The 27,501-nt window shown below is 35.2% G+C and overlaps 1 protein-coding gene and 1 long non-coding RNA gene across 2 annotated transcripts in view; both read right to left on the bottom strand.

The window, feature by feature from the left end:
* ADAMTS6 (ADAM metallopeptidase with thrombospondin type 1 motif 6) overlaps positions 1 to 27,501 on the bottom strand; it is a 289,952-nt gene that overhangs the window by 33,700 nt on the left and 228,751 nt on the right. The window contains exons 20-22 of the mRNA XM_012096844.4: positions 24,286 to 24,449; positions 23,741 to 23,879; positions 4,966 to 5,095 (exon numbers count right to left, since the gene is read on the bottom strand). Coding sequence (XP_011952234.1) covers positions 4,966 to 5,095; positions 23,741 to 23,879; positions 24,286 to 24,449 — 433 coding nt within the window. The remainder of the gene's footprint in view (positions 1 to 4,965; positions 5,096 to 23,740; positions 23,880 to 24,285; positions 24,450 to 27,501) is intronic.
* Positions 5,209 to 23,368, bottom strand: LOC132657943 (uncharacterized). Its single transcript, XR_009596752.1, has 3 exons — positions 23,358 to 23,368; positions 22,985 to 23,073; positions 5,209 to 5,233 (listed from the first exon to the last, which is right to left on the bottom strand). It is a non-coding gene; the product is annotated as an uncharacterized LOC132657943 (long non-coding RNA).

Below are 27,501 nucleotides of genomic sequence, written 5' to 3'. Positions count from 1 at the left end.
GAAAACAGTAATATCTTAAAATAAATATAGGTCCTTTCCTCAAAGCAGGCAAATATATTTCAGATAGACTAGAGTTTACATAAAAAAAAAAAGACTTTGAAAGCATAAGCATAAACTGGGTAAGGCCTTCTTAACATTATACCAACGAAACAAATAAAAGTTAGATAGATAGTTTTCCTATATAGTATTTTAAAAAAAGCTTTTATAAGTAAAACTAGATCATACAAACTAGAAAAAAATATTTCCAAAAGAGTTAAAAATCTTAATTTATTAAGACTTCATACAAAACAATAACATAATGATAAGCACTTTGATAGAAAAATGGCACAGGCCATGAAGAGAAAAAAACAAAAAAGAAATGACCACTGAACATAATTTTTAAATGTTTAGCTGCATCAGCAATTCTAGAAGTACAAAAAATAAAACAGCAATTAGATATCAAGGTTTTTTTTTTTTCCCTTTAAATAGTTAAAGATTGTTTTAAAAATAATATTACCAACTGTTGTTCAGGTTAGGGAAACAACAGTCTTATGTACATACTATCAGTGAGAATACACTATACATTCTTTCTAGAGAGTAATCTGACAATGTGTCCCAGAGGTTAAACAAAATTCCGTTTACACTAGAAATTTTAGAAGCAAAAATGATTAATGCTGTGGAATAGAAAGGGATCAAAAGCTAGGGCCCAGAGAAAATTGTTCTAGAGTGGAAAGTCAATTCAAATAAACATGACCTATCTACTAAATGTTGTAGACGGTGTTTAATGTTCAGAACAACATAATGTTCAATATGCTGAGAACTGACTACAAGACATCATAAATAACTGTTGTTTAGTTGCTAAGTTGTGTCCGACCCTTTTGCAACCCCATGGACTGTATGTAGCCTGCCAGAGTCCTCTGTCCATAGGATTTCTCAGGCAAGAATAGTAGAGTGGGTTGCCTCTTCTTTCTCCAGTGGATCTTCCTGATCCCTGGACTGAACCCACATTTCCTGCATTGGCAGGTGTATTTTTTTTTTTACTACTGAGCCACCAAGGAAGTCCAAATAATATAATACCACTTTGTTACAAACATCTGCTGATGTAGACATTGAAAAAGATGAAAAATATTAACCATGATCTTACAAGAATTATTGTTTTTAAAATTTTCTTCTATTTATCTGTATTTAAGAAATTTTATGCTTTAATATGTATTGAAAAAACCAAACACGATTGTCACATTGTCATCTGAAAAAACTTCTTTCTCCCACACTCATTTAAAGTCTTTTTGAATTCAGTGGTCTTTCAGTGAGCCTTATCTCTATAATACCAATGTAATGGGAATCTTATAACATATGATAACCATTCTGGATAGTTTATTAAGATTTCCTTATTCATTTTGTATTGGGGTATAAAAAAATAAAAGTTAAATTAAAAAATTCCTTTTTCATAGTCTGAATTCAAAGAAATATGGAAGAAATTAAAAAGGGACTAATAAGAAAAACTACACTAATAAAGAATATTTAAAATATGTATATTAGCTCTTTTCAACAAAGAATACTGATTTTTCTTTTTCAAATTCCATTCTCTTACCTCCAAACAACAAAAAAGTTAAGAAGTAACTTTTTATTTCAGAACTACAAAAGAAAGGGAAATACAAAACAATTTTAATTGTTTAGGTTGATTCCAATATGTCAATTATCCTTAAAGTATTAAAAAAAGACTCCACTGTAATATACAAGCATGTAATATATGGGACGAAATGACCAACCACTGAAATCTCAAAGGATGCTTGAATAGCATGCATTTGAACTTAAATGAAAAAGCTGAGGCCCAAACAAGTGTGACCATGCCCATTCAAATGCCTTAAATGGCTGATTATGATAAACATAATACATAAAAGTATTCAGTGCTGGGGAAGTAACTAGGATGAGGTTCACAATTATATGGAAATACACTTAGGTCTTTAGAAATGTCAAAAAACAGCTTGTGCATTTTGAGCATCACTTTGTTTTATATAGCTTTTCAGCTTCTATTGAGACAAATTTACAAAAATAATTAGCAGAAGAAAGGAAAATAAAAAAATAATTAAATATCTTGTCTTTGTAATACATACCAGGTTGTATTTCTATACTTTCCCATGTCTGGATTTTAAGGTGTTAGTTACATAGTGATCACATTTGAAAAAGAAGAGACATGAAATTGCAAAAGTCTTAGAATAAAAACTTCTATCACCCTAGATTCTGTGTGCTCCTCATTTGGCAGCCACTTAACTTTTCCAGAGACGAGGGGTGTGTATTTCCTGTAAAGATTGAAACATTCAGGCAGATACCGACTTTGGATATTAAAAATTCAGAAGGTATTATTATTTTGGAACAAATATCAACAAATATATCGATTTAACCATATTTTGTTGATGTTGTTTAGTCACTTGGTCATGTCTGAGTCTTTGCAACCCCATGGACTACAGCATGCCAGGCTTCGATGTCCTTCTTCGGGAGCTTGCTCAAACCAACGTCCATTGAATTAGTGATGCCATCCAACCATCTTGTCCTCTGTCATCCCCTGCTCCTCCTGCCTTTGATCTTTCTCAGCATCAGGGTCTTTTCTAAAGAGTTGGCTCTTCACATCAGGTGGTCAAAGAATTGGAGTTTCAGCTTCAGCATCAGTCCTTCCAATGAATACTCAGGACTGTCTCCTTTAGGACTGACTGGCTTGATCTCCTTGAAGTCCAAGGGACTCTCAAGAGTCTTCTCCAACACCACAGTTCAAAAACATCAATTCTTCGGTGCTCAGCCTTCTTTATGGTCCATACATAACTACTGGAAAAACCATAGCTCTGACTAAATGGTCCTTTGTTGGCAGAGCAATGTTTCTGCTTTTTAACATGCTGTTCAGTTTTGTCATACCTTTTCTTCCAAGGAGCAAGCGTCTTTTAAGTTTGTGACTGTAATCACCATCTACAGTGATTTTGGAGCCCAAGAAAATAAAGTCTGTCACTGTTTCCATTGTTTCCATCTATTTACCATGAAGTGATGGGACTAGATGTGATGATCTTCATTTTTTGAATGTTGAGTTTGTTTCTTTGTTTGTTTTTTTAAAATGAGCAATGTGTAGTGTTCTTAAAAACAGATTTTATTTATTTATTTAAAAAATTTTCTATGTATTATGTCATGCTGCTGCTGCTAAGTTGCTTCAGTCGTGTCTGACTCTTAGTGGCCCCATGGACTGCAGCCCACCAGGCTCCTCCGTCCATGTGATTTTCCTGGCAAGAGTATTGGAGTAGGGTGCCAATGCCTTCTCCGGTATTATGTCATAGGTATGGCAAAAACCATGACATGTATGTCATGTCAATGTATGGTAAAACCCACTACAGTATTGTAAAGTAACTAGCCTCCAAATAAAATAAATAAATTAATTAAAAAATAAACATATAAATGAAAAAAATTAAAATTAAATTAAAAATAAATAAAATAGGAAACAACATAGAGAAAGACTGAATGTTGAGTTTTAAGCCAGCTTTTTCACTCTCCTCTTTCACCTTCATCAAGAGGCTCTTTAGCTCTTCTTTGCTTTCTGTCTACGCCATAGACTTTTTTTTAAACCATATTCAGTTCAGTTCAGTTCAGTCGCTCAGTTGTGTCCGACTCTTTGAGACCCCATGAATTGCAGCACGCCAGGCCTCCCTGTCCATCACCAATTCCCAGAGTTCACTCAAACCACGTCCATTGAGTTGGCTATGCCATCCAGCCATCTCATCCTCCATCGTCCCCTTCTCCTCCTGCCCTTAATCCCTCTCAGCATCATGGTCTTTCCCAATGAGTCATCTCTTCGCATGAGGTGGCCAAAGTACTGGAGTTTCAGCTTTAGCATCAGTCCTTCCAATGAACACCCAGGGCTGATCTCCTTTAGGATGGACTGGTTGGACCTCCTTGCAGTCCAAGGGACTCTCAAGGGACCAGAATTCTTTATCCATTTTAAGTTTCAGATTTTTGTGACTCTTACTCTTAGAGAAAGAATTACTTTGTTATAGAATTTCCCTCCCCAGTTCTAGAGAGCCTAGAATACATAAATTCCTTTGCCTACTTTCTGTTTTTTTAAATCAATTTCATGTTGGGAATAATTAGCTAACCTTGGGATAATGGTTACTCTGATTTCTCAAATAAGAATGAAATGCCTTCCATACATGTTCTGTCTTCCATACATGATAAGGATTGAATCATCATCTTTGTCTTTTTGCACATAATTATTGTCTTTTGCTCAATCAAAAAGCCTTTCTTTCATATTATAGAATGTGGCCACTGACAGCATGTCTCATATTTTTGAATTTTTTAAAAGACATCATTAAGATGGATGGGCTCTCTTCTGCCCCCCTTTATAGTGAGTTGTAATTGCTACATTAATCAATGGAAAGGGATTGAAGTATACTTCTATGCCTGTGCTCAACACTTAGAAGACAAGACGCCTTAGGATGACAGAATTTAAAACCAGGTCAGCAAATTAAAGCACTGCTAGTCCATTACAGAATATTTCTAAACAACTAAAAAAGTCTTTAAGCCTTTAAGATAAATATCTGGAAAAGATAGGACTGCATGCCAATCCTTTATAGTTTATTGAATCTAAGATATCATTATTTTATATACCATTAAACAAAAATAATGTTGATTATTATTGTAAGACACCATCAATTGCAAAGTGAATCTAATTTCAGAGATGTTAAAATGCAAAAGATATGTGCTTTAGAATTAAGGAAATATGACAACTACCAGCACTATGCCAGGATTAATCTACTGAAGTCCCTGCTCTAAAGGGGTTACTTACTAAATTTTGTGAATAAATAGGAATCAAAATCCTACCCTCTGTGATGTTTTACTTGATATTTTTAGCTTAATTTATTAATATCATATGAATGTATGTTTCCAGATAAGAATATCTAATGTTTTTCTCTGTGCACTTGAAAATATTTCTCACTTCTTTCTCTTACTTACTCAGGTGGGCAGGGCTCAGTGTTGCAGGTTCTTTGATTTTCAGGTGGCTTACTATCAGGGTCACAGTAATTGTTCTGGACAATGGAGTTGTCATCCAACCTTTTACAGACCACCTCCTGTCTTTGGACACCTTGAGAAAAGGAGGACATCATTAATTGAAGAGTAGTTTACCTTCCAGTAAGTTAGGTATGCATAGCTTTCCTCTGTCGGGAATCAACCTCACTGGATCGATGCTGTCTTATCTGTTCCAGAATACTTGACTGCTTCTCTAAAAAGGAGAGAAGTCTTGGTCATTATATTGCAAACTTAGGCAAAATCACTGTTCTCATATTTAGAAACATAACTTTTCAAGTTCAGAAAAGAAACTATTGGTAATTTTAAACAATTGGTATATCCATATGTATATTCTTCTTCATGCTTTCCTTTAAAAAAAGAAACTTTATTTTCCCAAAATATAATCAGATAAAGTATATGAATATACATTTCAATGCAAAACAATGGTTGTAGATCTATTTAAAAACAAAACATTAGGGACAAATTTACATTTTAATATTTTGTAGGAAAAATCCAATCAATTTAGTCTTTGTTAGGAACACATAACATTCACACATTTCATTTTTCTCCCTTTCATTTAAAAAAGGTTTATTTCTCTGAAAGTCCACAAAGTCTAGAATTTAAAGACAGCAGTGAGCCTCTTTGAACTGCAACCCATTAAGTAATCTGTTTGCTTTTGTAGAGTTGGCCCTGTTGATCACACCATCGTCAAACAGATATATACATATTCCATCAGATATTAACTTACAGAATACTTTTCATCCTTAAATATTGGTCTATATAACTTGTTTGCCATAGCTAAAAATATTCTCATAAAAGTTGTAAAATTCTAAATATGTTTATTATTTTTGGCAAAGATATCCACCACAACTTGCTCACATTTCACAAAATACAAGGACACACACAAACACACTCTTATTTGTAAGCATGCCCGGAAATAGACTTTGTGCAGATTCATTTTCTCTTCAGTGGGGAAGAATCAAAAGAAGCAAAGATAAGGTTTATCAAAGTCTCAGAGAAAAGTCAATCTATAAGACAATGCTAAATATTTCAGATCTTATGGGGGTAGTAGCTTATTCCCAGAACTAAAAATAAAAGCACAAACTAAGCTACCCTTGCTAACCACCCACCTCATTTCTATAACCAGGTAGGCTAAATTACCCAGAACCAGTTGTAAAAGCAGCATTAGCAGTATCCAGGAAACTACAGCTTCATACCAGGCTAAACCTACACAAACCTTCAGTTTTTTTCTCAGTTGCTTCTACAGTGCTCTAAAGAAAAGAGTTTGATCCCAGATTAGAGAAATCAGTGTGAAACAGGACCATTTAATGAAGGAAACTGTCACCTAAAGAGGTATGCACTAAATCCTTCCTCAAGCATGCATGAGACTTCTGCAGATGGGAGTGCCACAGCTATCAGGCTTTGCATACTTTTAACTAAGCCCTTTGAATTTGAAGATAGGAAATCTATTTCCCTGATAGGGAAAACCATTAAGTCCCATAGTCTCCATAATGGTGGTGAGCAGTCGAAGAAGATGTATTTGATTACTAGCAGTGGTTCTTACTAATCATCTTCAACAAGTTTCTTGGTTTTCCTAAATTTAGAGCTTTAAAGCACAGCCAAACAACTTACTGGCAAAGTTTCTCAGAGTATGTGTTGTATTCATTCCTTCCCAACCCATTGAATAGGCCAAACATCTCAGTTTATGCAACAACAGTTTGGAATTTTTTTACTATTAAACTTAAGATTTTTGAGGGAAGAATGATTCACATCAGGCATATCTCTGACCCATTCACAGATGTTCCACAATATTTACCAGATAGTTCCTCATTGTGTCATCCCAGTGGGCAGATAACTAAGTCCATGTGATTCACCTAGACAAAAATCTCTATTATTAGTCATCGGATTCAACTACCAAATGCCACAATGGCTCAGAATATATATCCGCCCGACTTCAATACTTTGTTCCTATCAGGAAGAGCAGGGAATTGTTTTTATAGGTTAGTATGGTTATTTTTAAAAAGTCATTCAAATATGATTATACTTGAAGTGGGGAAACTCAAAATATCCACTTATACGAAGGACTTACAACTTTAACTAACTTTTATAAATATGTTTAATAATTTAAAAAAATACGATTATACTTGCAATAAGAAAGTTGTCATTCAATCTAGTATTCTTGGGTGTTTTTCAGAAAAGCATAAGCTTTTAATTTTAATTTAATTTTATGTTTATTGAGGGAGGATAAACATTTTCAACACTACAAAATGGGACTGATATTGCTTGATATCAGTGGCAGAAATATCAATTCAGTTTCTACAGGTTAAGATAAAATTCTACTTCCTTAAAAAATCTTAGAAATGTTGTTTGGTTATAATGATATTAGTTTTTAAAAGTAGCCTTAATTATAAAAGAAAGACCTCTGCAATGTGAATCACAGATGAGATACTAGTTATTAGAGGTAAGATTTACACTTGATTTTAAGATAAATTCTATCCACGTACGATCTTGAAACAAATTCAGCTACATAACATTAATCGTCAGAAATTTGGAAAATACACAAAACCAGAAAGAGCAAAATAAAAATTATCCACAATCTCATATCTTTGCTTTGGATCTTTATTTTTAAGGCAATTTTATTCTTTGGTGGGATCCAATAATTAAAATTAATAGTACACAAACTAAGAGTGCCAGCTAAACATGGTTAGTGGGTCATTCATTCTTTCACTCATCCATTCATTCATTCAACAGAGAATAATTACTGAATACAAGGCACTGTACTTCTTATGCGATACTGAGCTAAGTGTGAAGAATTACAAATTGACTTAATTTCCTCATGTTTAGTTTCTTAACAACTAGAATTTAGGATATTTAGGGGTGCATTTCAGTTTTATAATTTCAGAATGCTATTTTTTATGAAGCAAAAATTAAAGTTTTGAATAAGCAGCTGAAATAACTGTATTTTACAAAGACACATTTTCCTTGCATTCATCTTTTATTAATTTTCTTCTAAAATGCCACATTAGATAGTGTGGTATTTCACACTCAAGAACTGACTATACCAGTAATTTATTCCAAATCTTCCTAAAATGCTGAACTATCTTCCTTCAACAGCACAAATCTTCCAATTTATACCCCCCACACTTGGTAGGTTTACAGATTTTTTTTTCTTTTTAAGTCAGTAGCAACAGAGTTGCTGACAATTAAGGCAATGCACTTAATTGAATGGATTTTTCAACACATACTTATGGATTAAGGAAAATGCAGCTTTTAGCGTTAGAAAATTTAAATCAACTGGAAATAATCTAAACTAAGTCAACAAGAGAAATGATTGAGTTTAGAATCTTTTTATATGATTAACCCTCTTGTACATAGCTTCTTTTAAAGTAATCTGTAAAACATTGCTAAGAAATTGATTTAAACCTTTTTGGGAAAAATTACATCCAGTTACACAAAACCACTATGCTTTCAAATCTAAAGACATATAGTTTGTAACCCAAAACATAAAATATCTGTATGACCAGTCAGTATATGCCTAATCAAAAATAAAATTCTGTGGTTTAGTGCCCATATCCCCTGGAGATATGCAGATGTTCAGCAGAATTTAATTGGTCAGACTTACAACTGCACTAATATTTTGTTCTTAAACACCTGAAGTTACAGGCATGCAAATTCTATACCTAATTCTGTTCTTAAATGCAATTCCTCTTCCTTGTTTAAAAAAAAAAAAAAAAAAAACTTTGCTGCTTTCATATTACAAAATTTAAGTACAAAGATATCACTACCAATATATATTTACTCTAAACTCTCTAGAATGACTGCATCCTGTTTAGAGTCTTTTGTTTATCATTTTGATTAGTAGTGGTAGTAGTAGTGTTAGTTGCTCAGTCGTGTCCGACTCTGCAGTTCCACAGATGGTAGCCCTCCAGGCTCCTCTGTTCATTCTCCAAGCAAGAATACTGGAGTGGATTGCCATTCCCTTCGCCAGAGGATCTTCCTGACCCAGGAATCAAATCTGGGTGTCTTACACTGCAGGAAGATTCTTTACCATTTGAGCTACAGGGCAGCAAACATGCTTCTTAACACAGAAACATAACCTTTATTTTTAGCTTGGAAGCTTAAATTTGACAGATCTTTTATTTCATTTCTGCCAATAGTTAAAGGTTACAGATGATCTACTTGCCCATCAAAAGTTATGTTGTCCAATAGGAGGAAGGAGTACACAGCTTGAATCACTGCTCAAGGTACACATGAAGAAATGGCATTTAGTATTTTGAAACAGCAATATACCATAGGAAAATGAGCAAGAAGTCCTGGATGGAATCCTTCATCTTCTGTGCTTATTCTAGGAAATGGTGATGGTTCACAATATAGGGTCTTTTGCTCAGCAGTTGCAGTCACAGGGCCAACCCTGAGTGAAGACTTTAGAGAACTTTCCTGCTTTTCATTTCTTGCATCCTTTTCAGTCCCTCTTCTATTCCTCTTGTAAACTGCTCAGAGTTCTCACATCCCATCTCTCTTTTTTCAGATAATTAAATCACTTTATAGATACATGTGTAAAAATATTTAGCAATTTATTGCTTTTCTCTGGGCATTTTTTTCAAATGCCATGATCAACAAACTAAGATCTTGGCATCTGGTCCCATCACTTCAAGGCAAATAGACAGGGAAACAATGGCAATAGTGGCAGACTTCATTTTCTTGGGCTCCAAAATCACTGTAGATGGTGAGGCAGCCATGAAATTTAAAGATGCTTGCTCCTTGAAAGGAAAGCTATGACCAACCTAGACAGCATATTAAAAAGCAGAGACATTACTTTGCCGACAAAGAAATAGCTGTCTAGTCAAAGCTATGGTTTTTTCAGTAGTAACATATGGATGTGAGAGTTAGACCATAAAGAAAGCTGAGCACAAAGAATTGGTATTTTTGAACTGTGGTATTGGAGGAGACTCTTGAGAGTCCCTTGGACTGCAAGATCAAACCAGTCAATCCTAAGGAAATCAATCCTGAATATTCATTGGAAGGACTGATGATGAAGCTGAAGCTCCAATCCTTTGGCTACCTGATGTGAAGAACTGACTCATTGGAAAGACCCTGATGCTGGGAAAGATTGAAGGCAGGGAAGAAGGGGATGACAGAGGATGAGATGGTTGGATGGCATCGCCGACTCGATGGACATGAGTTTGAGCAAGCTCTGGGAGTTGGTGATGGACAGGGAACCCTGGTGTGCTACAGTCCATGGGGTTGCAAAGAGTCAGACACAACTGAGCTACTGAACTGAACTGAATCTTTAGTGCAGATAGCATCCAGAGAGCAACAAGTGCCGGGGGGGGGGGGGGGGGGAAATGTCTCTCTGCTCTGCCTTTCACGGCTGGAATCTGGCTGCTGTGCTGTGATTATTGGCCAGACATAAGCATTTGTAGGGCAGAGCAAAGCCCATCTGCCTTGGATCTAACAGCTGGCATCAGGGTACCAATCAGCTGCACCCAATTACTTCCTTCTTCTGAAAAGACTTGTGCTAGTTTTTTATCTTCCAAAGGTTTCCTTTCTCTCTTTCCAGCGTCTTCCCTTGTCTTGAGGAAAATTGAACATCCTAAGAAAGCAGGATTAAGAAAAGGAAAATGAGGCACTAAAAATATTTATTTTTCTAGAGCAACTGTGTTTAGTGATGGTTAGATAAGGTGGAGCATACAAATATTGTGTTTATTGGAAATCACATTATCCTTAGAGGGAATTCCTACTGCTCATTACAAATTAACAGTAATCTTTTCCATGGAAAGAATCTAACTTAACTCACTGAATTCCTACTAAGTCTAAGTCATAGATTTTCTGTCATCATAAGGTGGAAAATGAGTGAGACAGACTTGACTTCAATGAGATTACATTAATAATGAAGGGAGAGGATATGGCAATTACTATTATATTATGGAAGCTACCTTATCTAATAAGACCATGCCTTTTCAGACCTAATATTGTTAATTTTATAGTCCTCTCATTTTGTTAAGTTGCTGTCTGATTCCTTTTTCTTTGATATTCGTGGATCTTAAGAATTCTCATAGCCATATATCTATGTGGTTATCTCCTTTCACTTTATCTTTTTATATTTTTTCTCAGTCCAATTTCTGCCATGTTTAGTTACCACCTCTTTTTGAGTTCTAGCAGTGTAGGTAAATGATCTAAGGCAAGTTTTTATTCTCCTTTGTATAATGAGATTAAAAAATTAAATGATTTCTAATGTTTCTTTCAGATCCAAAATTCTATGAAAGCTGGCTTTTCTTTTTTTCCCCCACAATTCAATTTTCCATTTTTTCCCCTTGTATGTCTGCTTTCCCCCTGTATTCGACAGAATATAAGTCTGGAGAACAGCGTTTGATAGATTCCATTTGCTTTTGAGTTGTTTAAATGTCTCAGTTCTTAGCAGTGTGAGGTATGTATCAAAGGAGTCAGACATGTCAAGAGGCAGAACACTAGAAATAAAAGACTATGAGAGGCAAGTTCCCTAATTTTAACTCATATTATACTAAAAGGTATTTCCATGAACTTTAGTAGGAGTTTATTGTTTTGGGTATTTCATTAAAAATCTTAGAGGAATGATGCTGGAGTATAAGATGATTTTGAGCTTCTTTTACTTATTACCAAATAAAAAAAGCTTTCCTTTAATTATATGTAAAATCCTTTTCTTGGAACCAAAGAGCAAATATTTCAGATTTAAATTATAACAAGGACACAATCATAAACAAGCTGTTCATTTAAAACTAAAATTTTAATTTTGTTTACATAAAAAAATGGGAGTAGTAATATCATAAAATCCTATAGAATTGTGATAATGCTTACCATTATAAGAAGCTTTATTTTTTTCCAAAAGTATTTTATGTATAATACCTTGTAAACATGCATGATATTATGACTGTCAAAAATGAGATTTGGGACAAAATTTCTGTGAAGTGAAACATGACCTGTGATATATAGATCATTAATACAAAAGGAATGCATTTAAACATTGCTTTCAGCCCTACCCAAGTTTTTCAGTGAGTAAATATATATGCAGGCCCTATTTATGTTAAGGAAGAACACAATCTCTAAAGCAATAGAAACAAAATGAAAGAGGAAGGAAAACAGCATTAGGAGGAATATTTTAGGTTAGCAGAGATTTCTTTCCCTCAGTTATAAATCTTAACATTAGAGAAAACGCAAGCCACAGTATGCAAGGGTAAACAGTAAAAAATGTCAGATTCTCAAACTAAACTTGCATATGCAAGATTTTTTACAAGAAGTTAGAAAGCTTAAATTATATTGAAAATACAGAGTAGAATTCAAAGAATTTTTTAGAATGTATATTCCATAGAGGAAGCCATATAAGGAAAATGATAAATAGAAATAGAGAAATAAAAGAAAAAACATATTAGCTTTCAGAAGTGTGAATCAGCCAAGAGTATGAGTTTACTTAGTGGAATACTCCTCTGAAGGGCATGTTACATGAGAACTGAGCTAAGTGCAGTCGATGGCTACATTTGTTGCTCATTTGCTCAGTGATGTCCCGCTCTCTGCAACCCCATGGACTGCATGGAGCACACTAGGCTTCCCTGTCCATCACCAGCTCCTGGAGCTTGCTGAAACTCATGTCCATCAAGTCGGTGAGGCCATCCAAAAATCTTGTTCTCTGTCGTCCCCTTCTCCCTCTGCTTCAATCTTTCCCAGCATTAGGGTCTTTTCCAGTGAGTCGGCTCTTCCCATCAGGTGGCCTAAGTATTGGAGCTTCAGCCTCAGCATCAGTCCCTCCAGTGAATATTCAGGATTGATTTCCTTTAGGGTTGACTTGTTTGATCTCCTTGCAGTCCAAGGGACCCTCAAGAGTCTTCTCCAACACCACAGTTAAAAAGCATTGATTCTTCAGTGCTCAGCCTTCTTTATGGTCCAACTCACATCCATACATGACTAACAGAAAAACCATAGCTTTGACTAGATGGACCTTTGTCGGCAAAGTGATGTCTCTGCTTTCTAATATGCTGTCTAGGCTTGTCATAGCTTTTCTTCCAAGGAGCAAGCATCTTTTAATTTCATGGCTGCAGTCACCATCTACAGTGATTTTGGAGCCCAAGAAAATAAAGTCTGTCACTATTTCCATTGTTTCCCCATCTATTTGCCATGAAGTGATGAGGCTGAATGCCATGATCTTCATTTTCTGAATGCTGAGTTTTAAGCCAGCTTTTCCACTCTCCTCTAGATAGCATAGGCTTTTAGGAGCTGTGATGTTCACAAGAGCCCTGCTATAAGCCTGATACAACTAACCCCATATGTTTAAGTGTACTCTGCCTTCTCAACATTGAAAGTTAATTGAAAGAAGGGGATGATGAGAAAGAATGACTAGGGGAATGCCACAGTCAATACAATGACAGACTATTGTCTAGTCTAACAAATATTTTATTTTTCAAAGAGCAAAGCGAAAATTAGGGAATAATGAACAAAGCTCATACAAATCTTTAATTCCTTGTAAACTCAAGTCACTTTTTACAAAGGCCTTGTGTCATTAAAAGTATCACAGTGATCTGCTTTATGTCTAAGTTTGGTATATAAAGGAACCAAATGTAACAGGACCCTCATAGTTTCAAACGGAACACAATACAACCTTAAACAGAAAATATCTTTTATAGGGATTTTTTCCTAAAAACTAATTATATAACTATATTTCTTCAAAGGGAAAGAAATGACAATGACTAATAGGTTTTTAATTATTCAAACTAAAATTCCCATCTCTTATCTTTTACTTAACTCTGAAAGTAACTTATGTATGGTAATTTCTAAATCCAAGGGAAGAAAACAATTATGTGACTTATTAATGTCTTTCACACTTCATTCCAATCAAGTCTATCTTGAAACTCGAAAAATAATTGAATTTTGTTTTCCTCTGTTTCATTTTAGGACCCCATCCACTTTGAGTTTGTTTCCAAGTTACAGTGTATGTGTCATTGCTGCTGCTGCTACTGCTGCTAAGTGGCTTCAGTCGTGTCTGACTCTGTGCGACCCCACAGACAGCAACCCACCAGGCTCCGCCGTCCCTGGGATTCTCCAGGCAAGAACACTGGTGTGGGTTGCCATTTCCTTCTCCAATTATTTACTAGGTCTATACAAGTCAAGTCTCAAAACCCTTTTTTGTATGAAGCATATTCTGTTAGTTCACTAATAATGTCAAATGACCATTATTAGTGATGTTAAATATCTTAGGTATATTGACCATCACTAACAGAATCAGCAAAGAAATTAAAAGGACATCTGTGAATATATAAAGCATTTGCCTCTGTTTTATCTAGTCCTTTGAGAGATGGTCTCTTTCAGCCAGATATTAGTACTGGCATAAGATTGCATTATATTTTTCTAATAATTACTTTTCAAAATTGTTATTTTAGAGTGGATTTATTTTACTTTTAAGTGCACAATTATGGTTGTGTTGCATCATTCTTGAAAACAATAAAATATGTAACATTAAGTGCTTCTATAGAAACAAGATAGAAATATCTAACTTTCTAAGGGGACCAGGTAATCTGCATGAAAGATTCACTAAAGCAGTCTGAAAAGTCTATTATTAGTAAAAAGAATAGTGTATATTATTACATAAACTTGTTAGGTAGTAAATTGCAAAGAAGAATTTGCTATTGGGGCTCTTTCAAATACATAGTTTTTTTTTTTTTCTTTTCCCTTTCTTCCTTTTTTTTTTTCTTTTGTTTTAATCACTTGAAACTGAACTAACAGAAACAGGAAGGAAACATATTCAAACAGGGCACATCAGAAGAAATAAATATAGATATGAAGGAGAAGTTTACATACTACTCAAAATCTCTAGTTTCTTAATGAAAGTGCATAAGAGTCTCCATTTTTAAACTCTGAACATCACTAAGACCCTGAATAAGGAGTTTTTATACATTTTTTCCTCTTATGAAATAAAATTCACCAACTCCTGAAACGAAGTGAGGTGACTAATTTTTGTCCAACTTTACTGATGCTCATTTTAGTCTAAATCAAGAGTTCTCAAATTTTCTTGGTTCACAGCACCATTAGTGTCCCAGTAATTTTTTCACAGCTCTCCCAGGAAGAAAAAAAAATAAGAGTTTCACTTATTAAATAGTTAGGTCCAAACAACTCAAAAGTAATAATTTGTGTAGTATATGACCCATGTCATTGTGTTTGCATTGAAAATGTACAATATTCAGTAGTGCCTCTGTGAGTGTGCTGTGGGGAACCACAGTGTGGTGTGAAAAATATGACCCTAAATCAGGAAAATACAAACTAGTAACTAGAAACTATGTAAAGCATCTTAAAAAGTAGAAATCAGTTCCAATACATACAAGAATCTAGGTGAGCCAGGTAAAACCACAGAGTAAAATATCTGTCTTAGAAAGAGGAAAAACATAGAGTTTCTTTTTAAAATTTATATGCTATTCACACACACACACACACACACACACACACACATTAGGCTTAAGATAATATCCAGGGAAGAAAAGAATAACAAGTAAAATAAGCACCTATATAAAATTTAGGCATCAAATATATAATAAAATTAAACAGACTATGTAAATGTAAAAGAAAAACTGATAACATTTTAAATAGTCAAAGACAATTGATCAGAAACATTCCTTAAACACTCCATTGAATAAAAAAAATCTGTGCTCTTTGATCATCAAACAAAATCAAAATTGCCTCTAAAAATAAATCTGTCTCCCTCTTCCAGTCCTCCATCTAAGCATAGCTTTAGCTTATCTTTTTCTTTTTCTCCCCTGAGCTGCTAAGTAATGAATGGCTAGCAGAGAGATGCCCTTGTCAGCAGAGAACTGACCAAACTGGTATATAATTTTTGTATTTCAATATAAAGAGAAAGAAAGAAAAGCCTAGAAAAAACAATTTGAAGAAAGTAATCAGAAGTGTCAACAGACCTGATTGCAGGACAAAGACTGTATATTTAGAGTATAAATGTAAAATTAATACATTAAAATACATATGTATTGCTGAACTTTCTTGGCACAACTAAAGCATCCTTAAGATTTCTTTTGTAACACAACAGGTACAACAGTACAGCATCAACTCTGTTAACTGGTTTTGGGAAGTTTTGCTTTAAAGTCTTTGTTAGTTTCTCAGTCCTGTCCAACTCTTTGTGACCCATGGACTGTAAACCACTATGCTCCTCTGTCCATGGATTTCCCAGGCAAGAATACTGGAGCAGGTTGCCATTTCCTCCTCCAGGGGGATTACTTGATCCAGGGATCGAACCCGGGTCTCCGGCATTGCAAGCAGGGAAGCTTTAAAGTCTAAGGGTTGTATTAAATAAGAGGAGGACTTGGCGGGTGAGGTGTAAAGGGACTGGTTTGAATAGTGGGAAATGAGAGTACATCTAGAAAGATAGGGGAGGAGATTATCGTGAATACTGCTGCATTTTGCAAAAATTCATTCCCTAACAAAAACAACAATTTCCTAAAACAATAAAAGACCTTCTCTGATTAGAACTCTTAGTCACAAAGAAAAAAAATAAAGTTTGTTATCAGTTTTGCATAAATGTTAAAACAAGGGCCTCATATTCTGACTTGTGCATCTAAATTAAAGTTGGTTGAGTATATATATCACTTATTCATTTTAGCTCCCTAAGTACCACAGAAACTTGAAATGAGAAGAAAGGGTTTTGGAAAATCCATTTAGTATAATTTCACTTGATCTTAGCCAAAAGGCCAAAATAAGATATTTAACACAATTTCAGTCAGTTTTAAAAGCATTATTTAGACGCTTATAAATGATTTACTAGGTAAAGAAGTAAGCTACAATAAACTATACTAAACTTTCTAAAGACAAGTCCAAGGACAATGACCACACTAAACAAAACTGCGAATTAATTAGTATTCTACCACTCTTTTCATTCCCTTCTCTGATGCCTCTAGCTACTTTTCCACCCCAGATACTTATACCAAAAGCTCATTAACCTTTACATTCAACTAGTAACCAATTAATAACAGAGATATGAGTAATGCTTCGAGAGGTGTTTGCATCTGAATGCAATTTGAAAACTAACTAAACCTTCAATCAGCCTCAAAGGCAGTACTTAACCATGGCTACACATTAGAGCTATCAACGGAGCTTTTAACAATATTCCTAAATAATTAGATAGGAATATCTGGGGGCAGGACCAAACTTCAAAGTTGTTTAAAGCTCCCTAAGTGATTTCAATGAACAGTCAAAGCTGAGAATCACTACTTTAGGAAAAACATTTGAAAAAAAGAAATTTCAAGCTGTAAAGGAGAAATTATTAGTGGGGAATATATCACGTTGCTCTACTGTTGTTTAGTCACTAAGTCATGTCTGACTGTGACTCCATGGACTGTAGCAGCCAGGCTTTCCTGTCCTTCACTGTCTCCTGGAGTTTGCTCAAACTCATGTCCATTGAGTCAATGAGGCCATCCAACCATCTCATCCTCTGTCACCCCCTTCTCCTCCTGCCCTCAATCCTTCCCAGCAACAGGGTCTTCTCCAATGAGTCAGCCTCCAGAACGAAAACCACAATACAGAAAACTAACCAAAATGCACACATGGATCACAGCCTTGTCTAACTCAATGAAATTATGAGCCACGCTGTGCAGGGCCACCAAAGACAGACAGGTCATGGTGGAGAGTTCTGACAAAATGCGGTCCACTGGAGAAGGGAATGGCAAATCACTTCAGTATTCTTGTCTCAGGAACCACATGAATAGTATGAAAAGGTGAAAAGACATGACACTGGAAGATGAGCCCTCCAGGTTGGTAGGTATTCAATATGCTACTGGAGAAGAGTGGAGAAATAGCTTCAGAAAGAATGAAGAGGTTGAGCCAAAGTGGAAACAATATTGAGTCTGGTGATAAAAATGAAGTCCAATGTTGTAAAGAACAATATTGAACTGGAACTTGGAATGTTAGGTCCATGAATCAAGGTAAATTGAATGTGGTCAAACAGATGGCAAGAATGAACATCGACATTTTAGGAATCAGTGAACTAAAATGGACAGGAATGGGCAAGTTTAATTCAGATGACCATCGTATCCAATACTGTGCACAAGAATCCCTTAGAAGAAATGGAATAGTCCTCACAGTCCGAACAAAAGAGTCCAAAATGCAGTACTCGGGTGTAGTCTCAAAAATGACAGAATGATCTCCGGTTATTTCCAAGGTAAACCATTCAATGTCACAGTCATCCAAGTCTATGCCCCAACCACTAATGCCAAAGAAGCTGAAGTTGAATGGTTCTATGAAGACCTACAAGACCTTTTAGAACTAACACCAAAAAAAGACGTCCTTTTCATCATAGGGGATTGGAATTCAAAAGTAGGAAGTCAAGAGATATCTGGAGTAACAGGCAAATTTGGCCTATTTGGAGGGCAAAATGAAGCAAGGTAAAGGCTAACGGAGTTTTATCAAGAGAACACACTGGTCATAGCAAACAGCATCTTCCAACAACGTGAGAGATGACTCTACACATGGACATCATCAGATGGTCAATGTTGAAATCAAATTGATTATATTCTTTGCAGCCGAAGATGGAGAAGCTCTATACGGTCAGCAAAAACAAGACTGGGAGCTGATTGCGGTTCAGATCATTGACTCCTTATTGCAAAATTCAGACTTAAATAGAAGAAAATAGGGAAAACCACTAGGTCATTCAGGTATGACCCAAATCAAATCCCTTATGATTATACAGTGGAAATGGCAAATAGATTCAAGGGATTAGATTTGATAGACAGAGTGCCTGAAGAGCTATGGACGGAGGTTCACAACATTGTACAAGAGGCGGTGACCAAAATGACCCCCAAGAAAAAGAAATGCAAGAAGGCAAGATGGTTGTCTGAGGAGGCCTTATAAATAGCTGAGAAAAGAGAAGTAAAAGCCAAATGAGAAAGTGAAACATATACCCAACTGAATGCAGAGTTCCAAAGAATAACAAGGAGAGGTAAGAAACCTTATTCAGTGAATAATGCAGAAAAATAGAGGAAAACAATAGAATAGGAAATTAAGAAACACCAAGGGAACATTTCATGCAAAGGTAGGCCTGTTGCTCTACTGATAATGTCAACTGATGAAAAAGCTCTGTTCAAGGTAAAGGACCATTTTTATTATAAGAGAAAATGCTACATTTAGAAAATCACTAGTTTGAAGTCTTGATTTCAGCAAGTTACTTGAGTTTTACCTGTAAAAGAAGAAAAACAATAGGAATGCCTATCTCCTGGTGCTATTTAGAATGAGCAAATGAAACAGGGCACCAAAAAATGTTTCATAAAACTGTAAAATTTTATTTGTTATTACATAGATGAGCTAGAACCATTTATCATTTAAAAGACTGGTTGTAAAGTGATTACAACTATAATATGGATTATTATCTAAAAGATTTATCAGTTTAATAATTTACTTTATAAAATCTAAGCATCTAGCCCAATGTTTCTTAAAGTATGATTTCTTAAAGTATGATTCACTGATACCACTGAACGCTGGTATTACCAGCATCAGTTGAAAATTTGTTAGAAAGGCAAATTCTTGGAGTCTGCCTCAGACCTACCAAGTCAGAAACTGGAGGCAGAATTTAGCAACCTTGTTTGAACAAGACTTCCAGGTGATTCTGATGCATGCTACCACTTGAAAACCATACATCTACCCAAACATCAGTAAAAAGAGAGTATATACAACTAAAACTAAAAGATAATATATATTATTTATTGTATTCGCTTAGTAACTCAGTCATATCTGACTCTTTGTGACCCCATGGACTGCAGCCCACCAGGCTCCTCTGTCTATGGGGATTCTTCAGGCAAGAATACTGGAGTGGGTTGCCATGCCCTCTTCTAGGGGATCTTCCTAATCCAGGGATCGAACCCAGATCTCTTGCATTACAGGCAGATTCTTTACCGTCTGAGCAAATATTTAAATAAGAAATGTCATTTATTGTTTAAATGTTTAAAAGTCATAGAAAAGGCATATCATCATCAATTGCTACTTAAAAAACTCCTAAAGTTTTGTATTTTAAAATAGTACAATTCTCACTACCTTGCCAAGTTTTATCAATTAACACGTTAATCATGAATACAATAGTAGTATATAAGTTTAGAAGTCAGATTAATTACAGAGTATACAATACTTAGGATAAGGAATTCCCACAATAGTGGGAATAACAATGGTTCAGAAAATAGTCAAGTTTTAATTCTCTCAGAGAGGAAGAGTCACAACTGTATCTTAAAAATCACATTTATCCTGAAGACAACACCCCACAGCATCTCAATGTTTTTATTCAGGCTAAGGAAGTGTGTCATCACTGACTCAGAGAAAACGCCATTTCTTGGACTGAATCACCAGTAATGTTTCCTGCAGTCTTAGATTTGTCATTGTGTCTGCTAAGCAACAGAAAAACAGTCTCAAAACTTCTTATCTTGAAAGATTTCATAAGAAAAAATACCAACATTGCTCCCAAACTCAAAGTCCAAAGGTCTTGCTATTAATTAGACATATGCAGGACAGCATAGGTGAGAACACTAACGAGTCACGAGATTGCAATAGAAAGTTCTTTGAGATCATTCCTGTTCCTTTGTTTTACATTTTAAAAAGTTCTGGCAGTCTCAAGATACCTAGCACCACCTTGGAAAGATGAGCATAGCGTATCCCAATTAAAAATTCATGTTTAGTATTCATCTTTAGCTTCTGAGTGAAACTGAGAAGAAATGACTTTCCCTGAAAGACTCCTTAACTACAGATGAAGTTCCTTTTACCATCACTGAACATATGACTCTGGTTCTTTCTTTGATCAAGATTCCTGGAGCTATAAGGGATTTTCCTTCCCTGAATCCTAAACCTCCAATATTTAAAGAACCTAAGGTTAAAAGTGGGGTTATGTGTGGGAAGAATAATTCTAATAATTGATATCTGTACTCTATATTCTAGGAAATATTTTCAACCTATTCAAACAAAAGACTATAATCAAAATTATACTGTCTTTCTCCAGCAATTACTTTGCTCCACCTTACAAGAAAAACAGCAATTCTAAACTCTAATTTCCTCCACTGGAAAGAATAACATAAATATAAAATTGCCCAAAATAATTCACTCCTTTTGCTCATTCACTTACTATAAACATTTCCTGAGTTCCTAGTATGTTCCAGAAATTGTTTTAGATGCAAAATGAGTCTAGTGAGTTGCACAGACTTCAGTGGTGAGGATGTGAATTCTATGTGTCTAGAGTGCTAGGTTTCAGATTCTCTGTGAACTAGGACCAGTGGTACTGAAATTTGAATGAGTATCAGAATCACTTGGAGAACTTGTTAAAACAGAGTTTGGGGCCCCATCCAGAGAGATGCTATTTGGTAGGTCTGAGATGGGTCCCAAATTAGCATTTCTCATAAATTCTCAGGTAACACTGATACTGCTGGTCTGGTGACCACACTTTGAAAACTACTTACCAAGAAATAACAGCTCATCACACTATGCCTGCCAATTTTCAAACACTGTACATCTCTCTTCCAAAGAAGAAAATGGCCTTTTAAAGGCTTGTCACTCATAACTGAGCAGAACTTTATTTCCAGAACCACCTCAAATATCTAGAATGGTAGCTCCACAAGAGAAGAAAAAAGTACAAATAACAAAGAGAAAATTCTCTTTCCAATGGTTTTGCTTCCTCCTTGTTTTTCTTTTGTTTTATCTCCTAGCACAAGAAGTCTATCTTCTATTATGATTTCTCAATACTAGGGTCATGGAAAAGAATAACACACATTCAGATTTTTCATATTTCTTTACTTTAATAAAATCATAGTTTCTCTCCTAAATTAAGTCCCCTTTTTTGTTGGACTATCTCCTTTCTGAACAAAAGAATCAGAGTTAGAAGGAACATTGAGAATTTACTTAATCCCTCCTTGGCCTCAGACAAGACTGTATCTAAACCATCCCCAAATATAGCAATTGTCAGTACAAAGATGAATAAGCACTAAGAATTTCCCATTCAACATTCTGTCACATACTTGAAGAAACTAATATTCTCTCCCTCAGCCTTCTCTTCTCTGAGATAATCAACCTCGACATTCAAACTCCATTAGATTTCCTAAACTTAAATTCTTTTTACTCTTCTTTAATAAGTTTATCCCACCTTACCTCAGGGCCTGAATTATGTATTTATTGTTATCATGAAGATTTCTTTTTGGTATGTGAAAAGGGGAAAGTTAATTTATGGATTAAATAAAAAGGAATTTAATTGAAACAAAGAAAGATATAATATAATATATTATAATGCCACTATAATATAATGGCATTCACTTGAATGATTCATTTCAAATATTCTTTATTTTATTAAAAGAAATAGTAGTGCCCTAGAGTTTTTTAAATTTTCTAAATCACCAGCCATTTCACACATAAAACGGATGGGAATTAGAGATCTTTATAAGTATGCCACAGATTACACATAACCATGTTTCATGATACTTCACAAAGAAGGAAAACATTATTATTATTCATTGGTTTTTCTTTTTTCTATAGTGCTTACTACAGAAGTTGGAGTTTATCTGTGATTTAATTCTATATGAGTTTAAAATTACTGAATCTATTATTGTGATTATTTACCTCTGTGAAAAATAATTTCTCTGATTCAAGCTTTAAGAATCAGAAGTATTTAGAGATTCAGTGAGTATAGGACTAGTAGGATAAAGTCCATGTAAAGCCTGTGTTTCTTAGTAGTTTAGAAAGGAAAAATAGGTAATTGGAATATGGGGTAAAATGGGATGATTCACTTTAGTTCCATCTCTCCCATTCTATATATCATTATTCAAAATTTCACCTTTGCTTTTGGAATGGTGAGGTGCTCTAGTCCAGCACAGACCTGAGGGATACATTTGTTTTCTTGCCTATTAGGATCAAGGTGTACGGTGGAGGCGATGCATTTAGTCTCCAGAGAGAAGGAAGATGCTGCTTGCACAGCACTTCTACTCACCAGTCCATGCAGCAGCAAGGGTGTTGGCTTTGAAGGAAGCCAACTGTCCTGCTCTCCCAGCCAGAGGTAAAGAATTGCATTGGTGGCCACTAGAGGGAGGAGGATTAGGAATAGAGTAAATTGTGGGGAAAAGGCACCCATGAAAAACGCACATGGGACAACCAACACATCACCAACCACCGCCTAGCAGCTACCTCTCTGAGGGACTACCATGGGGTCTGCAAACACCATTAAGCCAGAGACCCAGACCAGTAATTATTGTAGTATCCCAGAATATAGTCCCTTAACTTGGATGGCTGCAGAAGGGAGTTTGAATAGGATTGTGGGAAACACACAAGCACACAAACACAAACATACAAGCACACAGACATACATTCTCATCCCCCATTACAAGATGTTGCATCTGTGCCGTCTGATTCTCGCTCATTTTCTTATTTAAAACTCTTGATGTTCTTTACCAAGAATGTGTTCACGAAAAGCAAACAGCCCACCTTCAAGATAGTCTTGGGAGAAGCACCAGCAGAGACACTCATTGTGCCAAGATGTATTTTACCAACAAATCTGTACAAATTACATGAGGTTAAAAACAAACGGAATGTAATGTAATTAAAGCAAAGTTTCTTTTGCTAAATTACAGCTTGAAGCAAACCTGCAAGAAATGTTTCCAATTAGCTTCTTTAGCAAACACAAAGCATAGCTCAGAATGTTTTGCTTTCCATCCTGCCCTCTGGGTGGGCTGCCTAGTGGGTGTCTTACCTCCAGCACAAGTAGCTGAGCATTCTGACCAAGGCTGATGATTCCACGTAAAGCCAACTTCATTGTCTCCACTGCCCGTCCGGGTGATGGGAACATTGAATTTATACCTAATTCCCAAATTCTGTTCCTGAAGCAGAACCTGCCATTGAAAACAACTGGTGAAGATAATTAAAATACAATGAGCCTTTATTCAGATATTTATTATTTCTTTTGAAGAAGAAAATGTCATAATCTAAGTCTTAAGGGAAATTTAAGACAACTTTTAGAACACATGTACTTATATTGAATATTCTCCTTCCATTTTCATGGGTAATTTGGAACCATTTCTCTCATTTGCCTTGTTTGGTTATACAAATATTATTCAAGCAGGCATTGAAAAGATCAGTCATATGGAAAGAGCAGTGTAGTCTCAACTTGACACAGATTTTTTCACCCTTGGGCATTTTACCATTATTTACTTTAATTTCAGATAATAAATCCTGCCCCGTCCTACCTCAAAGGACAGATTACAAAGAGGAGAAATGAAGTGGCAAAGGCATATTTACCATGACAATGAGATTTTCCGAGGTGGGACCTAAAGCTTCTAAGGATTCTGGTTCATCAGTTGGTCTCTTATAGTGAAAAGCTGTCCCAGCAACATCAAATTTCCTCGGCCAGTCAATAGTCCAGGCACCATTAATATAGTAATCATCCCCTTCAGATTTTAAAGCTAAAAAAAAATTAAAAAAATAAACCAAAACACTTTAGCTAAAATCTGAAACTTCATTCACTACAATGTAACTGAATAAAAACTGCACTGAAGTGTACAATGAATATCCATTTTCATTTAGATATGGGATTCTTGACCATTTTCTTAAGTACAATTTTAAATAGTAATTTTCCACATGAATGTCAAGAAGATATTGAGTATTTATAATGTTATTGATAGACAAGAATGAAAGGCTTATCTGAAAGAATAAAAATATGGAACAAGCAAGGGAAATTATGACTAAAGGATGGGAGTAGGGGTGAAGAGCAGAGTTTCCTGTCCAAATGTTAGAACAGTAATTATACAAGTACAGGGGTGGGGCAACCTGTGGTCTGGCACATAGATGGACAGAAAAATAGAACAAAATCGATAGCTAAGAAATAAACACAAGTACAATAGGGAGTTAATGTATAACAAAGGAAGCATCCCAAATCAGTAGAGGAAAGATAACAAGAAATGGAACTAAGACAAAAGACTAGATTTTAGGCAAAAAAAAAAATAAAAAATAAAAAAAAATGCTGAATTTATCTCATTTTTTATGTAAGAATAGCTATCACAACTCCATTCCTAGGTATATATCCAAAAGAAATGAAAATTAGTACTCAAATATTTGTATACACAAGCTTATCGTAGTAACTCTCAATAGCTAAAGGTGGAAACAACCCAAATGTCCATCAATGAATGGCTGGATAAAAATTGGAGCATATACAAGACACTGGAATAAAATTTAGCCGTAGAAAAGAATGAAGTACTACACGTGACTCAAAGGAAACTAAAAAAAAAAAAATTGCACTAAGTAGAAGAAGCTAGGCAGAAAAGATCACCTATTTTACTTTTCTATTTACAAGAAATATCTAGAATAGGTATAGCCATAGGGACAAAAAGCAAACTGGTGGCTGCCAGGGGCTAAGGGATGGGAAATAACTGCTTAACAGACATGCAGTTGTTTCTGGGATGATGAAAATATTTTGGAATGTATTAAATGCCACTATGTTGTTCATTTAAAAATGTTTGAATTCTATATTATTTGAATCTTATTTCAATAAAAACAAAGTTTAAAGAAAGGGAGAGAAAAGAATAAATGCCAGATGTATAATTATTTAAATGTAAATATAGTTAAGTCATAAAATGCTAGGAGGAAATGTGGGAATATATTAAAAAAATAATGTTGGGGCATTGAAAGGCTTTTCTAAGCATGATCAAAACCTCAGAAGGTATCAAGAAAAAGATTAACATCATTTTTTAAACCTCCTTAGGAAAAAAATGTGAAAAAAAGTTTAAAAATATGTAATACAAAAATGGTTATCAGCACTACTACATAAAACTTCTATAAATAAATGAGAGATAATTTTGATAATAATTATCATGCTTTGACAGTGATAAAAAACATGTCAGCTTAATCTTTCTGTTAGTTTGCTAACTTATTCAAAAACTTTATGAGGCCAGATGATCATGCAGCCCCAAAGGACTAAAAGGGTCATGATGCAGAGTCTCTGACTCTGGAAATCTACCACTTATCCTTAGGAGTATAGATCATTTTCATTTCCTCATCCTTAACTGCCTGGAAAATATATCTGTACCTTCTTGACTTCAAATATGTTGTAAATTCATTTGACTGTCAAAAAAGTCTAAACTTTGGAGACAGGAACATGCTAGCTAAAAATTATTTAGTCTTAAATTTGTCTTATATTTAAAATTTTTTATTTTCAACTCTCACAGTGATTCTGTCTCATTTGAAACATCAACACTACCTAGGCAATATAAGGACAAAATGAAGCAGGGCAAAGGCTAACAGAGTTTTGTCTAGAGAATACACTGGTCATAGAAAACACCCTCTTCCAAAAACACAAGAGATGACTCTACACATGGACATCACCAGGATGGTCAATGTTGAAATCAGATTGATTATATTCTTTGCAGCCAAAGATGGAGAAGCTCTATACAGTCAGCAAAAACAAGACTTGGAGCTGATTGTGGCTCAGATCATGAACTCCTTATTGCAAAATTCAGACCCAAACTGAAGAAAATAGGGAAAACCACTAGGTCATTCAGGTATGACCCAAATCAAATCCCTTATGATTATACAGTGGAAGTGACAAATAGATTCAAGGGATTTCATCTGATAGACAGAGTGCCTGAAGAACTATGGACAGAGGTTTGTAACAATGTACAAGAGGCGGTGACCAAAACTACCCCCAAGAAAAAAGAAATGCAAGAAAGCAAAATGGTTGTCTGAGGAGGCCTTACAAATAGCTGAGAAAAGAAGAGAAGGAAAAGGCAAAAGGGAAAGGGAAACATATACCCAACTGAATGCAGAGTTCCAAAGAATAGCAAGGAGAGATAAAGTTTTCTTAAGTGAATAATGCAAAGAAATAGAGGAAAACAATAAAATGGGAAAGGCTAGAGATCGCTTCAAGAAAAGTAAGAGATACCAAGGGAACATTTCATGCAAAGCTGGATACAACAAAGGACATAAATTGTATGGACCTAACAAAGCTGAATCACAACAAACTGGAAAATTCTGAAAGAGACAGAAATACCAGACCATCTGACCTGCCTCTTGAGAAATCTGTATGCAGATCAGGAAGCAACAGTTAGAACTGAACATGGAACAACAGACTGGTTCCAAATAGGGAAAGGAGTACGTCAAGGCTGTATATTGTCACCCTGCTTATTTAACTTATATGCAGAGTACATCATGAGAAACGCTGGGCTAGAGGAAGCACAAGCTGGAATCAAGATTTCTGGGAGAAATATCAATAACCTCAGACATGCAGATGACACCACCCTTATGGCAGATAGAGAAGAAGATCTAAAGAGCCTCTTGATGAAAGGGAAAGAGGAGAGTGAAAAGTTGGCTTAAAACTCAATATTCAAAAAACTAAGATCATGGCATCTGGTCCCATCACTTCATGGGAAATAGATGGGAAAACAGTGGAAACAGTGACAGACTTTATTTGGGGGAGGGCTCCAAAATCACTGCAGATAGTGACTGCAGCCATGAAATTAAAAG

Source organism: Ovis aries, chromosome 16, assembly GCF_016772045.2.
Source record: "Ovis aries strain OAR_USU_Benz2616 breed Rambouillet chromosome 16, ARS-UI_Ramb_v3.0, whole genome shotgun sequence".
NCBI lineage: Eukaryota > Metazoa > Chordata > Mammalia > Artiodactyla > Bovidae > Ovis > Ovis aries.
This window is presented reverse-complemented; position numbering and strand designations above follow the sequence as displayed.